General features: G+C 46.2%; 1 protein-coding gene across 2 annotated transcripts in view; it reads right to left on the reverse strand.

Moving 5' to 3' along the window:
* The window catches only part of cog2 (component of oligomeric golgi complex 2), a 93,629-nt gene extending 80,816 nt beyond the window's left edge, over nucleotides 1-12,813 (reverse strand). Inside the window, exons 1-3 of one of the 2 annotated variants that reach the window (XM_069885054.1) lie at nucleotides 12,609-12,813; nucleotides 3,618-3,779; nucleotides 3,472-3,537 (exon numbers count right to left, since the gene is read on the reverse strand). In XM_069885054.1, the coding sequence (XP_069741155.1) occupies nucleotides 3,472-3,537; nucleotides 3,618-3,779; nucleotides 12,609-12,743 (363 nt within the window). In that variant the 5' untranslated portion in view covers nucleotides 12,744-12,813. The remainder of the gene's footprint in view (nucleotides 1-3,471; nucleotides 3,538-3,617; nucleotides 3,780-12,608) is intronic. The other variant, XM_069885053.1, reaches the window with a different exon arrangement.
* Nucleotides 12,814-15,136: the final 2,323 nt, after the last annotated feature.

Consider the following 15,136-nt stretch of genomic DNA (forward strand, 5'->3'; position numbering starts at 1 on the left):
GTGGTGAATCTGTGGAATTCATTGCCACAGAGGGCAGTAGAGGCAGGTTCATTAAATATATTTAAGAGGGAATTAGATCTATTTCTTCAGTATAAGGGTATTAAAGGTTACGGAGAGAAGGCGGGGACGGGGTACTGAACTTTAAGATCAGCCATGATCTCGTTGAATGGCGGAGCAGGTTCGAAGGGTCGAATGACCTACTCCTGCTCCTATCTTCTATGTTTCTATGTTTCTAAGATATTTCATTGAATGGGTAGAATGGCATCCTTCAACTTGGGTCCTAGGATCATTTTTTCATATTCATTTACGGGAAGTAGGCATCATTAACAAGTTATTGTTCATCTCTCACTGCCCTTGAGAGAGTGCTGATGATGAGATGACCTCTCTGGTGAAGATACTATCATAGACCTGTCAGAAGATCGAGAACAGAGAGATCTTTCCAATTCAGGGTGCTATTTGACTCAAGTGGGGACCTGCAGATGGTGGTTTTTCCCTTGCACTCCTTACCATCTTGATGCCAACAACCCCATGATTAAGAACAGTGCCTGCCTGACACTTACTTGACACTTATTAGCATGTTCCTCCACATTGAGTACATCTTCAAAACCAAGAAAGGCCCTTAATCGGAAATGTTTTCGCTCACTAAAAGTGCTGCCTGATCTGCCAAATATTTACAATATTTTCTTCTAATTTCCTGCAATTATAATATTTGGATTATGGGTCCTAGTAAACCAGACCAAAGGAAAATAGTCAGAGAACTTAAATGATTAAGACAGGTGAAGCATGCTTTTTTGATTGAAGAGAAAGCAATCACCTCTTTAGAAGAAAAGCAGTACACAGGTGTGATCAACAAGTAAAAAGAACTGCACTGGCAGCATTGTTGCTGGTGCAGACATGGAGAAACAGATCAGGGACATGACTTCCTGAACTCCTCTGAAGGGTCCTAATGCCCAGTCTTTACACCAACGGCCCATGAAAGTTTAAGCAGCCTGTAAATTAAGTGTTTTTTTTTAAATCAATCAACCAACCCATGGAAGTCCATACCCAAGATGACAGCGCCCATACCTGGTAGCAGACCACAACAGCCACGGGCTCTGGGAAAGCATTAGACCAGCACAGGGCACCACAGCAGGAGAAAACCTCCCCACCAAGAAGGAAGACCCTACAAGGCAGAATATCACAGGAGACACAGCAGCCTAATGGCTCACACAAGGCTGTGGACTGCCTGTAGATTGGCTTGTGGGAACCAGGAATCAGGACCAGGATTCACAAGGATGCTGATGACGAGCAGAGCTCTTGATGGGCCTCAGTCATTAACAGCTTTGCTTCAGACCAGGGGCTAAGGAGCGTGGCTCGGATGTGTGGAGCTTTGGTTCACTGCTGCAACAGGCTGTGCATCTACAGAGGCTCAGGGAGTGCAGGAGGCAATGGCATCAGAGGTGGTGGGATACACGGATACTTGACATCTCTGAGACAACTCTCTTTTGTTTCACCTCTTCAGTAGGGGCACCAAACTTGTAGTGTCTCCTTGTGTGCCTTTATAGGCAAACAAAAGTAAACCAGTTTTTTGTACTTGTGTTCTCAACAATACAAGAATCTTTAAAAATATGGTGGTATAGCATCTGCTGTGGAAGCGCTACCAAAATAAAGAGGAGTTCACACAAGGCGAGTGTAAAACAAAGACTGACTTTGAATTCCCCGCGTGTGCACTGGCCACCCACTTCCGGTGACATACCCTCTGACTTCCGGAGGTGACGTCATCGAGTCGCAGTGTCACTCTCCGGCCGGCTGGCCGCTACACGGAAGTGCAGGGATCCTTAGCCCTTGGCAGTGAAGGGTAACCCGTGCCATGTGTTGCGGAGATTCAGCCTGTTTACTGACGCAGTGGCTCGGCCCGCTACAATGGCAACACTTGGCGAGTTTAACTTGCTAATCTCACCAAGAGAGGCCAATGGACATGTGAAATTCAGAAACACCAGTGAATGCAGAGGTTAAGTAAGGTGCAATATTGAAATATAACTAGCCTTTATCATCATTTGACCCAAGGCAACAAAATATTTCATTCTCCATTTTGAATATTGTATGCTATTCCAAGAAATAAAAAAAATCCACAATGTATGTACACAAGCAGAAATTGGTAACTTAACCAATGGCTCAACCTAAAACAACCATTTTTTCCCCAAAGGTACAAAAGTCACTTTGTGAAACATCATTTTTTTTTTCTTATATTAAGTACAACTGTTAATATTTATCTATCCTTTGTAATTATTTTCTTTTTCTGTTTTGGCATATTATGGCAATGTGGCGGCTCACCACAAGGCAAGCTAACCGGCCCCGCTTGTAAGCCACGCAGAGGGGCAGCCGGCCAAAATGGCACAGTCGGGGGTTTCCCTTCCTTCCAGCACGGGGCTCAGAAACCCGCGCTGGAGGACCAGGTGACGCCCGGGTGACGTCAGCGCCCTCCAGCCTGCAATAAACCAGTCTGCTCACTGAGCTTAACCCGTCTGGTTGTGTGTGTGTTATTGCAGGAGCAGTGTAGCTGCCGCTACAGTAAATTATTTTACAACATTAGAACACAAGTACAATGTACAGGTGCACCAAATTTTTTACTTATTACAGCCAAATTGATGCACAAAATAGATCAACTACAATAGAATTCATTAAAGGTACATGGCCCCCTCAGCCTCCCCTTTCTAAATTCTACAATAAACTTGGTCTCACTAACATTAAGAGCAAGGTTATTGTTCTGGCACCACACAACCAGATTTTCAGTTGCCATCCTATATTCTGACTCATCAATACTGTAAGGTAAAACATCATGAGATGGGAATGTGTAAGGAGTTACCCTGTACAGGGCTGTAACAAGAAGGGGAGGTGTCCTTGTACTCCTGTTAGGTAAAACATCATGAGATGGGAATGTGCAGGGCTGTAACAAGATGTGAATGCATCCTTGTACTTACAAGATAAGAGAGACATTGATGGATTGAGAGGCAGGAAGCTAGCAGGGAAAGGATAGCAACAGTTTTAGTCATTGGACAAGTAATGATATGATGATGTTCTAAGCACATATCCAAGGGTATAAAAAAATCACCATTTTGCTGATAACGGCAGAATGCATTCTCCGACTAACATGGTTAGTCGCAAGTGTTACAATCCGGTAATAAAGAACAAAGAACCCTGATTTCGACTCAGCCTGGTGTTTGTCTCACTCATTCATGAACAAAGCAGACCTAACAATACCCATTATTCTGCCAACAACAGTGAATTTATTGATTGCATTGAAGCCAATTTACATTATTGGTGCATCTTATGTACCTGCATGGCTGCAGCAAACAAGGATTTTGCTGCATCTATCCATTATACTTGTGCACAGGACAATAAATTCATCATCATCAATAAATTTTTTGTGGTTCATAAATCCACACTACAACCGGATCAATAACTAAGCAAGGATGAAATGTAACTACATACCTTCACCTCTTCTTTCAACTGACCCAGTGGTACTGTTAGATGATTTAAAGCTTTGTCCATACCAACCTGCAAATCAAAACAGTAAAAAGGTTAAGGTGATGCACACTAGCCAAAAATAAATGTTGATTTAATTTAAAGAGTTTTACCAGATTTGTGGAAAGATTGACAAAGTCCGCATAATCCTTATTTATCAGTTCAACCATAGCAGTCTTCAGGAGCTTGTAATAAAGTTCCAGATCATCTCGAAGTGTCTCCAATTGGACATGCTTTCTACTTTCAGACACAAAATTATCCACATCGAAATCATCCTGAAAATAAATAAACACATTTCCAGCCTACCGAACTACATTAGTTATTACTACAGAAATTCAGAATATGAACATATACCCAGGGCCGAATTAAGCTAATGCAGGGCCTGTAGCCCGTTAGTTTCTTCTTCTGTCTTGGCATTATTATGGAAATTTATAAAGGGGCCCTAAATTTTAAAAAAATACACTAAAATCTTAAAACACATAAACCCATGCCTGTACATACAAAACTTAACCATGTGAAAAGACATTTTTAAAAACTGCTTTGCATAAGTACAGACTTCCTGTTGTTAATAACAACAGGTAGAAAGTAGTCTATACTTGTGCAATTTTAAAAAATGTCTTTTCACAAGGTTAAATATCGCACACATATGCACGGGTCATCTAGTGAATGAACAGATTGTTAAAATGCATTCCTAATCAATGTATGAACATTGGAGACAAGAACATAGAATTGAAAAGACAAAAATACGCTGTAGTTTAGAATTCAAAAGATTCTGTCGGCAATTTTTAATTTTTGAATTGAAATATTCACATATCCTGGGCACGGGTAAACTGAGCAGAGATGATTCTCTGCTTTAAATTTACAGGATCCTATAACTATGCCCGTCACAATCACCAAATGAATCACGCTCTGCGGCAAATTCGATGAAGGGAACTAAAAGTGAAGTCACTGATTCGGGAGGGGTGGTTGGGGGGAGGGGGGATAAAAAAGGGCAGCGCTTCGTTGACTCACAGGATCCAGGTGGAATTTTCTTTTCGAATACCACCCTATGACTTTAGTGGTTTTATGAAAGGCACCTCAACTAATTACAACAGGACCCACATTTAACATTGACTGCAATCCCAAGCCATACCCTGCAGTGCTAATGTTGTAGGGATATTGGTTTGGTTTTGGCTTGGCTTCGCGGACGAAGATTTATGGAGGGGGTAAAAAGTCCACGTCAGCTGCAGGCTCGTTTGTGGCTGACCAGTCCGATGCGGGACAGGCAGACACGATTGCAGCGGTTGCAAGGGAAAATTGGTTGGTTGGGGTTGGGTGTTGGGTTTTTCCTCCTTTGCCTTTTGTCAGTGAGGTGGGCTCTGCGGTCTTCTTCAAAGGAGGCTGCTGCCCGCCAAACTGTGAGGCGCCAAGATGCACGGTTTGAGGCGTTATCAGCCCACTGGCGGTGGTCAATGTGGCAGGCACCAAGAGATTTCTTTAGGCAGTCCTTGTACCTTTTCTTTGGTGCACCTCTGTCACGGAGGCCAGTGGAGAGCTCGCCATATAATACGATCTTGGGAAGGCGATGGTCCTCCATTCTGGAGACGTGACCCATCCAGCGCAGCTGGATCTTCAGCAGCGTGGACTCGATGCTGTCGACCTCTGCCATCTCGAGTACCTCGACGTTAGGGGTGTGACCGCTCAATGGATGTTGAGGATGGAGCGGAGACAACGCTGGTGGAAGTGTTCTAGGAGCCGTAGGTGGTGCCGGTAGAGGACCCATGATTCGGAGCCGAACAGGAGTGTGGGTATGACAACGGCTCTGTATACGCTTATCTTTGTGAGGTTTTTCAGTTGGTTGTTTTTCCAGACTCTTTTGTGTAGTCTTCCAAAGGCGCTATTTGCCTTGGCGAGTCTGTTGTCTATCTCATTGTCGATCCTTGCATCTGATGAAATGGTGCAGCCGAGATAGGGATATAGCTGCCAGTTAATTGTCTTCCTCGTTTCACTTGCAATACAACATTGATATAGCGATGGAATTAATTGATTTGCAGAGTTTGGCAAATTTCTTCATCTAATTTATACATACTCACGGGTTGGCCGCACTCTCTCTACATGTCACCCAGTACAGCCTCCATGAAAGGAAGGGTTCATTAAGAATTGCCCAGAAATTTCTAATCTTTAGCAGGAAGAGAGGTACAAAGAAGGCCTCAGCGGGGCAGACACTTACTCTAAGAGCATGGTATTACTTGATCTTGTCATGGTAGATAAATTGCAAATGATAAGTGCAGTTTATGCACTCAAATACTCAATTTAAATTGTGCTGACCAAGTGCAAATTTGCTTCAACAGTAAAACACCTTCAGCTTCAAATGCTAAACCTTCATATTTGTGCGTCATATATGTATCTCATAGATACCACACTCCCATTAATTAGTTAAAATAATAACCCCGATTAAAAGTGATAATTGACTAAAATTGCTAACCTTAAACACCCAGTCATTCATAAAAGTTGAAGGCAGTATAGCACTCTAGTAATAGAGCAAGCATTTAGCATATGCTACTTTTGTTGTTACATTAATCCGGCACTGCATATACCTTTAAGCAACCTGCATAGGAGAAGGTCCCGCATCGGACTTGTCAGTCACCAACGAGTCTGCAGCAGACTTGGACATACCCCTCCATAAATCTTCGTCCGCGAAGCCAAGCCAAAGAAAAAAAAAGAAAATAGGAGGACACTCCGATATAAAACCTACGACCCAAGGACCTCGCTGCCACGTCCCACCTTGCTTGGCCACGGCACACGAACCATGGGTGTAAAGGGTGGGGCCAGTACTGCGCACACTGCACTCCACCTAAAAGCTCCTTGGCGCAGGCCCGAGGACATGTCCACGTCCTCCCCCTCAAAAGATGCACACAAACTCAAGCTAGCATGCTGGAACATCAGAACCATGCTAGACAAGGCTGACAGCCACCGACCTGAACGTCGGTCTGCCCTCATCGCACATGAACTCCTCAGACTCGACATCGACATAGCCGCTCTCGGCGAAGTCCGCCTTGCAGATGTAGGCAGCCTCCAATAACACGGTGCGGGCTACACACTCTACTAGTCTGGCAAGCCTCAGGCTGAACGACGCCTATCTGGTGTTGGCTTCATGGTCAAGAACTCCATTGCCTCCAAACTCGAAAACCTCCCGACAGGCCACTCTGACCGGATCATGTCCATGTGACTCCCCCTTCAAAACAAGCGACGCATCACTCTCATCAGTGTCTATGCTCCAACCCTTCAGGCGGAACCAGCAGGAAAGGACAAGTTCTACACTGAACTGCGCAACCTCATCCAATACACCCCTACAGCCGAAAAGGTTGTCATCCTTGGTGACTTCAACACTTGCATCGGCAAAGACTCAGAAACCTGGCCAGGAATCCTTGGCAAGCATGGTGTCGGCAAGAGCAATGACAACGGGCGCCTCCTGTTGGAGCTCTGCGCAGAACAGTGGCTTGTCATTACTAACACCCTTTTCCAGCAGAGAGACAGACTGAAGACTACCTGGATGCATCCCCGATCCAAACACTGGCACCTCCTGGACTACGTTCTGGTGCGAGGAAGAGACAAATGAGATGGGCTCCACACCAGGGTCATGCCCAGCGCGGAATGCCACACTGACCACCGGCTTGTTCGCTGCAAGCTCAACCTTCACTTCAAGCCAAAGTTCAAGAACAGTAGAGCCCCCAGAAAGAGGTTCAATGTTGGAAACTTGCAGTCAGACGAAGTGAGAGGAAACTTCCAGGCAAACCTCCAAGCAAAGCTCGAGGATGCAAACTGCCTCACGGACACGTCTCCTGAAACCCTCTGGGATCAGCTGAAAATGGCCATACTGCAATCCACTGAAGAGGTATTGGGCTTCTCCTCCAGGAAAAACAAGGACTGGTTTGACAAAAACAACCAGGAAATCCAGGAGCTGCTGGCAAAAAAGCGATCTGCCCACCAGGCTCACCTTGCAAAACCTTCCTGGCCAGAGAAAAAAAACGAGCCTTCCGTCTCGCATGCAGCCATCTTCAGCGCAAACACCGGGAGATCCAAAATGAGTGGTGGACTAGCCTCGCCAAATGAACCCAGCTTAGCACCGACATTGGCGACTTCAGGGGTTTTTAATGAGACACTAAAGGCTGTGTACGGCCCCTCACCCCAAGTCCAAAGCCCTCTGCGCAGCTCAGACGGCGAAGTCCTCCTCAGCGACAAGATCTCCATCCTCAATCGATGGTCAGAACACTTCCAATCTCTTTTCAGTGCCAACCGCTCAGTCCAAGAATCCACCCTGCTCCAGCTCCCTCAACAGCCCTTGAGTCTAGAGCTGGATGAGGTCCTTACCCAGGAAGAGACATATAAGGTAATTGAACAACTGAAAGTGGCAAAACAGCAGGTATGGATGGAATTCCCCCCAGAAGTCTGGAAGGCTGGCGGCAAAACTCTGCAAACCAAACTGCATGAGATTTTCATGCTCTGCTGGGACCAAGGAAAGCTGCCTCAGGACCTTCATGATGCCATCATCATCACCCTGTACAAAAACAAAGGCGAGAAATCAGACTCCTCAAACTACAGGGGAATCACGCTGCTCTCTATTGCAGGCAAAATCTTCGCTAGGATTCTCCTTAATGGACTAATACCTAGTGTCGCCGAAAATGTCCTCCCAGAATCACAGTGTGGCTTTCGTGCAAACAGAGGAACTACTGACATGGTCTTTGCCCTCAGACAGCTCCAAGAAAAGTGCAGAGAACAAAACAAAGGACTCTACATCACCTTTGTTGACTTCACCAAAGCCTTCGACGTCGTGAGCAGGAAAGGGCTTTGGCAAATACTAGAGCGCCTCGGATGCCCCCCAAGTTCCTCAACAGGGTTATCCAACTGCAACAAGGTTGGGTCAAATACAGCAATGAGCTCTCCCATCCCTTCTCCATTGACAACGGCGTGAAGCAAGGCTGCATCCTCGCACCAACCCTCTTTACTATCTTCTTCAGCATGATGCTGAAAAAAGCCACGAAAGACCTCAACAACGAAGACGCTGTTTACATCCGGTACCGCACGGATGGCAGTCTCTTCAATCTGAGGCGCCTGAAAGCTCACACCAAAACACAAGAGCAACTTGTCCGTGAACTACTCTTTGCAGACGATGCCGCTTTAGTTGCCCATTCAGAGCCAGCTCTCTAGCGCTTGACGTCTTGTTTTGCGGAAACTGCCAAAATGTTTGGCCTGGAAGTCAGCCTGAAGAAAACTGAGGTCCTCCATCAGCCAGCTCCCCACCATGACTACCATCCCCTCCACATCTCCATCGGGCACACAAAACTCAAAACAGTCAACCAGTTTACCTACCTCGGCTGTACCATTTAATCGGATGCAAGGATCGACAACTAGATAGACAACAGACTCGCCAAGGCAAATAGCGCTTTTGGAAAACTACACAAAAGAGTCTGGAAAAACAATCACCTGAAGAAACACACAAAGATCAGAATGTACAGAGCCATTGTCATACCCATGCTCCTGTTCGGCTCCGAATCATGGGTCCTCTACCGGCATCACCTACGGCTCCTAGAACGCTTCCATCAGCGCTGTCTCCGTTCCATCCTCAACATTCATTGGAGTGACTTCATCACCAACATCGAAGTACTCGAGCTGGCAGAGTCCGCAAGCATCGAATCCATGCTGCTGAAGGCCCAACTGCGCTGGGTGGGTCATGTCTCCAGAATGGAGGACCATCGCCTTCCCAAGATCGTGTTATATGGCAACCGAGTCAGAGGTGCACCAAAGAAGAGGTACAAGGACTGCTTAAAGAAATCTCTTGGTGCCTGCCACATTGACCACCGCCAGTGGGCTGATATCACCTCCAACCGTGCATCTTGGCGCCTCACAGTTCGGCAGGCAGCAACCTCCTTTGAAGAAGACCGCAGAACCCACCTCACTGACAAAACACAAAGGAGGAAAAACCCAACACCCAACCCCAACCAACCAATTTTCCCTTGCAACCGCGCCTGCTTGTCCCGCATCGGACTTGTCAGTCACCAACAAGCCTGCAGCAGACGTGGACATATCCCTCCATAAATCTTCGTCCGCAAAGCCAAGCCAAAGAAAAAAGAAATAGAAAACCCAACAAGATCATGAAAGAATGCATCTTTCAAATAGATACAAGGTCTTGTAGATATAGCATTCTGATACATACAGAAAATGACCAAGCCCAAGGACAAGATAAGCATCAAAGGTCCTTCCGACACACAACTGATCAAAAGTTCAATCTTTTCCCCCCTCACCCCTTTGTTTGTGCGCCTGTCTACATTTTGTCATACCCTGATGAAGGGTTCAAGCTCGAAACATTGGTTATGTATCTTTATCTTAACTATATAAAGTACACTGACCTGCTGAGTTTCTCCAGCATTGTGTCATCCGTTCCCCCCCCCGACCATCCCCACCCCCGGACTTTGAAGCCTGCCTTCCTCTAGAAGAGATTTTTTTTTTAATTTTGTTCCAAATCAGGACTGATTTAAATTTTTATTTTTTTTTTAATGTAGGCATACAGCACAGTAACAGGCCATTTCAGCCCACAAGTCCGTGCCACCCAATTAAACTACACCCTCGCTATGTTTGGAAGGGTGGGAGGAAATCAGAACCCCCGGGAAAAACCCATGCAGACACAGGGAGAACGTACAAACTTCTTACAGACAGTGTGGGATTCGAACCGCGGTTCCAATTGATGGCACTATAAAGACGCTGGGCTAACTGCTATGTCAACTGTTAGAATTAGAATTAGCTGTAACTTGTACTATACAAAATTGTTGATTTGAGAATTCACAACTGGCCTCAAGAAAATGAGCATCAGATGACGTTTGGAAATACGTAATGAAAATTTACATAAGTAGCACAGGTGCACTTCTAATCAGGTCCACAAAGGAAAAATTGTCAATGTAGCAACCTTTAAAAGAAATTGAATATAATAGCATACATAGCAAAGTAGACAACTTGTTATGCAGGTTAATAGCAAAGACAACATGGAATAACTTGAGGAAAGGGAGTAGTCAAGACCCTCGTTAGAGACCAAACCAAAAAGAACTAAGCTGAGGTAATAGCCCTACTATTTATGACAAATTTACACTTCTTAATGTGTAGGTGAGTGATAGAATCTCTGGTAAATTGATGCACAAGTGAGAATGAACAAAATGTTATTAATATGTACGCAAAAGTGCTGGAGAAACTCAGTAGGTCACGCAGCATCCATGGGAACCAAATGACAGTGACATTTCAGACCTGAGCCCTTTGTCAGGACAACCTACTGCTTCATATGGATGATGCTTGATCAGCTGAATTTCTCCAGCACTTTTGTGTACTGCTCTAGAGCCCAGCATCTGCAGATATTCTTGCTTACCTGCTGTGATTAATGTTGATGATCAGTATAGACAGTGGGCTGAAAGACTACACATACACACAGCACAGTAAAAGACCATTTTGGACCACGAGTCTGTGTCACCCAATTTACACCCCATTAACCTACATTCCCAGTACTTTTTTTTGAACCATGTCTGTGTCCATGCTACCGGTCTCTCCAATTCTTTCTTTCTTTACATTATTAGACTGCTCCCATCAGCTATTTGAACAGAGGACTTCTGCAATTTATCCCCACTTCATCCCTGGCCTCACTATCACAAGTATTCCCTTTGTCCTATCCATCGTGACTCCACCTTCTATGCAACTTCAAATTTATTGTCATCTGATTGTACAAGTACCACCCGATGAAACAGTATTCTCTGATCTTTGGTGCAAAACAACCAGATACAGCACACAGAGACAAATAATACATATGCAGGACAAGTAATTTACTGCTCGAAGTAAATAAATATTTAGATGACAGTCTCAGATGGTTAGCATTAGCTCAGGATGCCAATGGTTTGGACTGGACTCTATGTGCCTACAGGGGCAGCAGAAGCGCTGGAAGCAAATCTACAGACACTCAGTGACTCTGGGGGCAGGGTGGGGGTGGTGGTGGGGAAGACTTTTGCTTCTCCCTCTCTGTGACTGGAAGAGGTGCTTAGGCAATTACTGCCAGTGGCGAATCCATCTGCCTTGCAGCAGGCAAAAATAAATTTCATGTGATATAACACTTTTATTACTACGATAATAAATTGAATCTTGAATCCTTTGGTTGTTCACCATTCCCAGTGCCCATGGGAAGAAGCTGTCCCTCAGCCTGGTGATGATGGCTCTGATACTCCTCTAGCTCTTCTCCAATGGGAGCAACTGAAAGATGCTGTGTCAATGATTTTGTGCACATTCTTGAGACAACCATCCTGGTAGGTCACATCAATGGTGGGGGGGGGGGGGGGGGGGGGGGCAGCTGGGAAGTGGAGGGAGACTCCAGTGACCCTTTCTGCCTTATTGGATGAGACCACATTTGCTCCTTTAAATGTAAAGGAACTCGGCTGGGGTCATAGCTGGTGGGACTAGCAGCTTAGCCAACAGCTTCACTCTGTTTGCATCAGTGACAGGAACCTCCCAGTGGCCACCCATTTCAGTTCTGCGTCCCACTTCCATACTCACGTTTGTCCACGGCCTTATGTACTGTCCCACCGTCCACGTAAGTGGGCACTCTCCAGCCGGATGGCATACACATTGATTTCTCCAGTTTCTGCTATCCTGCTCTCCTTTCCTTTCCCCCCTCTCAGCTCCCCACCGCCTTCCCTCTCTAATCCCCTAGCCATCCCTTCTACCCCACTTGCTACTGTGTCCTCCCTCCCTCCTCCACCTATTACCTTGGGGACTGTGCTCCTTCCCACCTTGCCTTTTTACTCGGGCGCCTGTCAACGTTTTTCCATATACCTTGATGAAGGGCTCAGGCCCGAAATGAGTTATGAAAAGTATTTTTTATCTCAGCTATAAAAAGTCTGACCACCTGAGTTTCTTCAGCATTGTCTGCAGACTTTAGAGTTTTATTTCTAATAGAGCCGCGAGGATGTTGGCCCGAGGGTGGTGCGGTGCGAAGGGGCAGGAACCCCGCTGCCAGCCTCACCCACCCTGGGCGGGCAAGCCTAAGCCGCCATCCACTGCTGGGTCGGGGAGCCGGATCGGGTCGGCGGCACATTTACCTTCAGAAACTCGTCTTTGTTGAAGCAGAGCGAGCCGGGCCCCACGGGTAGGGTGAGCGAGCCGGCCGCCCTCCGCGACTCCATCCTCGGTGTCAGCGTACACAGCTGAAGGGGGGGTCGGGGCGAGTGAAACATCCGGCTACAGCGCTCTCTACTGAACGGGAGGACCTGACACGTGAGCAACCTCCCAATGCGAACCACGAAGGGTTCTCGTGATGAGCGAATTCTGTTCCCGGGACGTCCGAAAGCCAAGGAGCCGTATCAAAGCCAACATTGACATTGTCCAACCAAAACAACTGCTACATTTGGGGCTGGGTTTTTAAACGAGGAGATAGCTTACTAATTAAGTTCGTTACTCTTTTGCATCATGAAATACATTTGCTTTTGATACAACCTGAGCCCCAGAAAAGGTAAAAACACAACGCTGGAGAGACTCGGCAGGTCAAACAGTGTCTTTTATATTAGCAAAGATAAAGATACGTAACCGACGTTTCGGGAGTAACCCCCAAGTATTGGCTTTGTATCTGGGTGGGTCACATCTCCAGAATGGAGGACCATCGCCTTCCCAAGATCGTGTTATATGGCGAGCTCTCCACTGGCCACCTTGACAGAGGTGCACCAAAGAAAAGGTACAAGGACTGCCTAAAGAAATCTTTTGGTGCCTGCCACATTGACCACCGCCAGTGGGCTGACATCGCTTCAAACCGTGGATCTTGGCGCCTCACAGTTCGGCGGGCAGCAACCTCCTTTGAAGAAGACTGCAGAGCCCACCTCACTGACAAAAGGCAAAGGAGGAAAAACCCAACACCCAACCCCAACCAACCAATTTTCCCCTGCAACCGTGTCTGCCTGTCCCGCATTGGACTTGTCAGCCACAAACGAGCCTGCAGCTGACGTGGACATTTAACCCCTCCATGAATCTTTGTCCGCGAAGCCAAGCCAAGGACATAAAGGACAAAAGGACACTGACCTGTTGAGTCTCTCCAGCGTTGTGTTGTTACACTTTAGACTAGAGCAAAAAAAATATTGTCTTGGCTTCCCAGTGCCAGGGCAGGTTTGAAGTAGTGCAACATGTGTCACTGCCGGCAAGGATAGCAATTATTGTCCATCCCTAATTGTCCCTGAACTGATTGGCCATCAATCTTGTTAGGTTGAGAGTTAATAACAAGACCATCAGACGACAGGTCCTGCTCCAATTAGTATATTCCTCTGCATATGAATGCCAACATTCACCACTGACTTAACCCGGAGGTTAAACTTTTGGGCAATGGTTCTCAACCTTTTTCTTTTCCACTCACATACCACTTTAAGTAATCCCTATGCCATCGGTGCCCTGTGATTAGTAAGGGATTGCTTAAAGTGGTATGCGAGTGGAAAGGGAAGATTGAGAACCACAGATCGAGACCCAAATGTTACTGAAATATTTTGGTTGAGAAAAATTGTCATTAGCCCATTTCCTTTGGAGTTATGAAACCGTGTACGATTAAAACAGTGGTTTTCAAACTTTTTCTATCCACCCACATACCACCTTAAGCAATCCTTTATTAATCACAGAGCTTCTATGGGAATATTTGAAGTTTGTATGTGAGTGGAAAGAAAAAGGTTGAGAACCACTGAGTTAGGTTGTCCTGCACAAGGAATCCCAAGACCCTTTACACCTCTGAATTTGAATTTTCTCCCCATTCAAATAATAGTCTGCAAGTCCTTAAGATATTAGACCAAAAGAGGGCATTCGATCCATTGAGTCTGCTCTGCCATTCCACATTGAGTTGATCCAATCTCCCATTCAGTCCCACTCCCCTTCCTTCTCCCCATAATCTTTGATGCCCTGACTCTTCAGATACCTATCAATCTCTTCCTTAAATACACCCAACAACCTGACCTCCACAGCACCCCATAGCAGCAAATTCCAAAGGGTCATCATTCTCTGGCTAAAGAAATTCCTCTGCATCTCTGTTTTAAATGGGTGCCCTTCAATCCTGAAGTTGTGCCATTTGGTCCTTGACTCCTCTACCATGGGAAACAACTTTGCCACAACTGCTCTGTCCAGGTCTTTCAACATTCAAAATGCTTCCCCCCCCCCCCCCCCCCACCATTCTTCTGAACTCCAAGGAGTACAGTCCAAGAGCCATCAAACGTTCCTCATATGCTAATCCCTGCATTCCAGGAATCATTCTATAAATCTTCTCTGAACCTTCTCCAATGCCTGCATATCCTTCATTAAATAAGGAGCCCAAATCTGTACCCTGTACTCAGGGCCGGTGCTACCATTAAGCCAACTAGGCAGCTGCCTAGGGTGCAGACCTCAGAGGGGTGCTGTTGAAGCGAGAAAATTGTGCCCCACAGTTCAGGTAGGCCGAGGGCAGGATTTGGAGTTGGCGTCGGGAGCTCTGGTGTGTTTCCTGTAGGCCGACTGCCAAGGGGAGGGTTTGGAGTCGTCATTGGAAGCTCTGTCCCCTTGGCCTGTCACACATCAGGTCTGCTGTGCGTGTGCAGTAGTAGGCCGAGGGGAGGGTTTGGAACTTCAG

Source organism: Narcine bancroftii, chromosome 6 (genome assembly GCF_036971445.1).
Source record: "Narcine bancroftii isolate sNarBan1 chromosome 6, sNarBan1.hap1, whole genome shotgun sequence".
NCBI lineage: Eukaryota > Metazoa > Chordata > Chondrichthyes > Torpediniformes > Narcinidae > Narcine > Narcine bancroftii.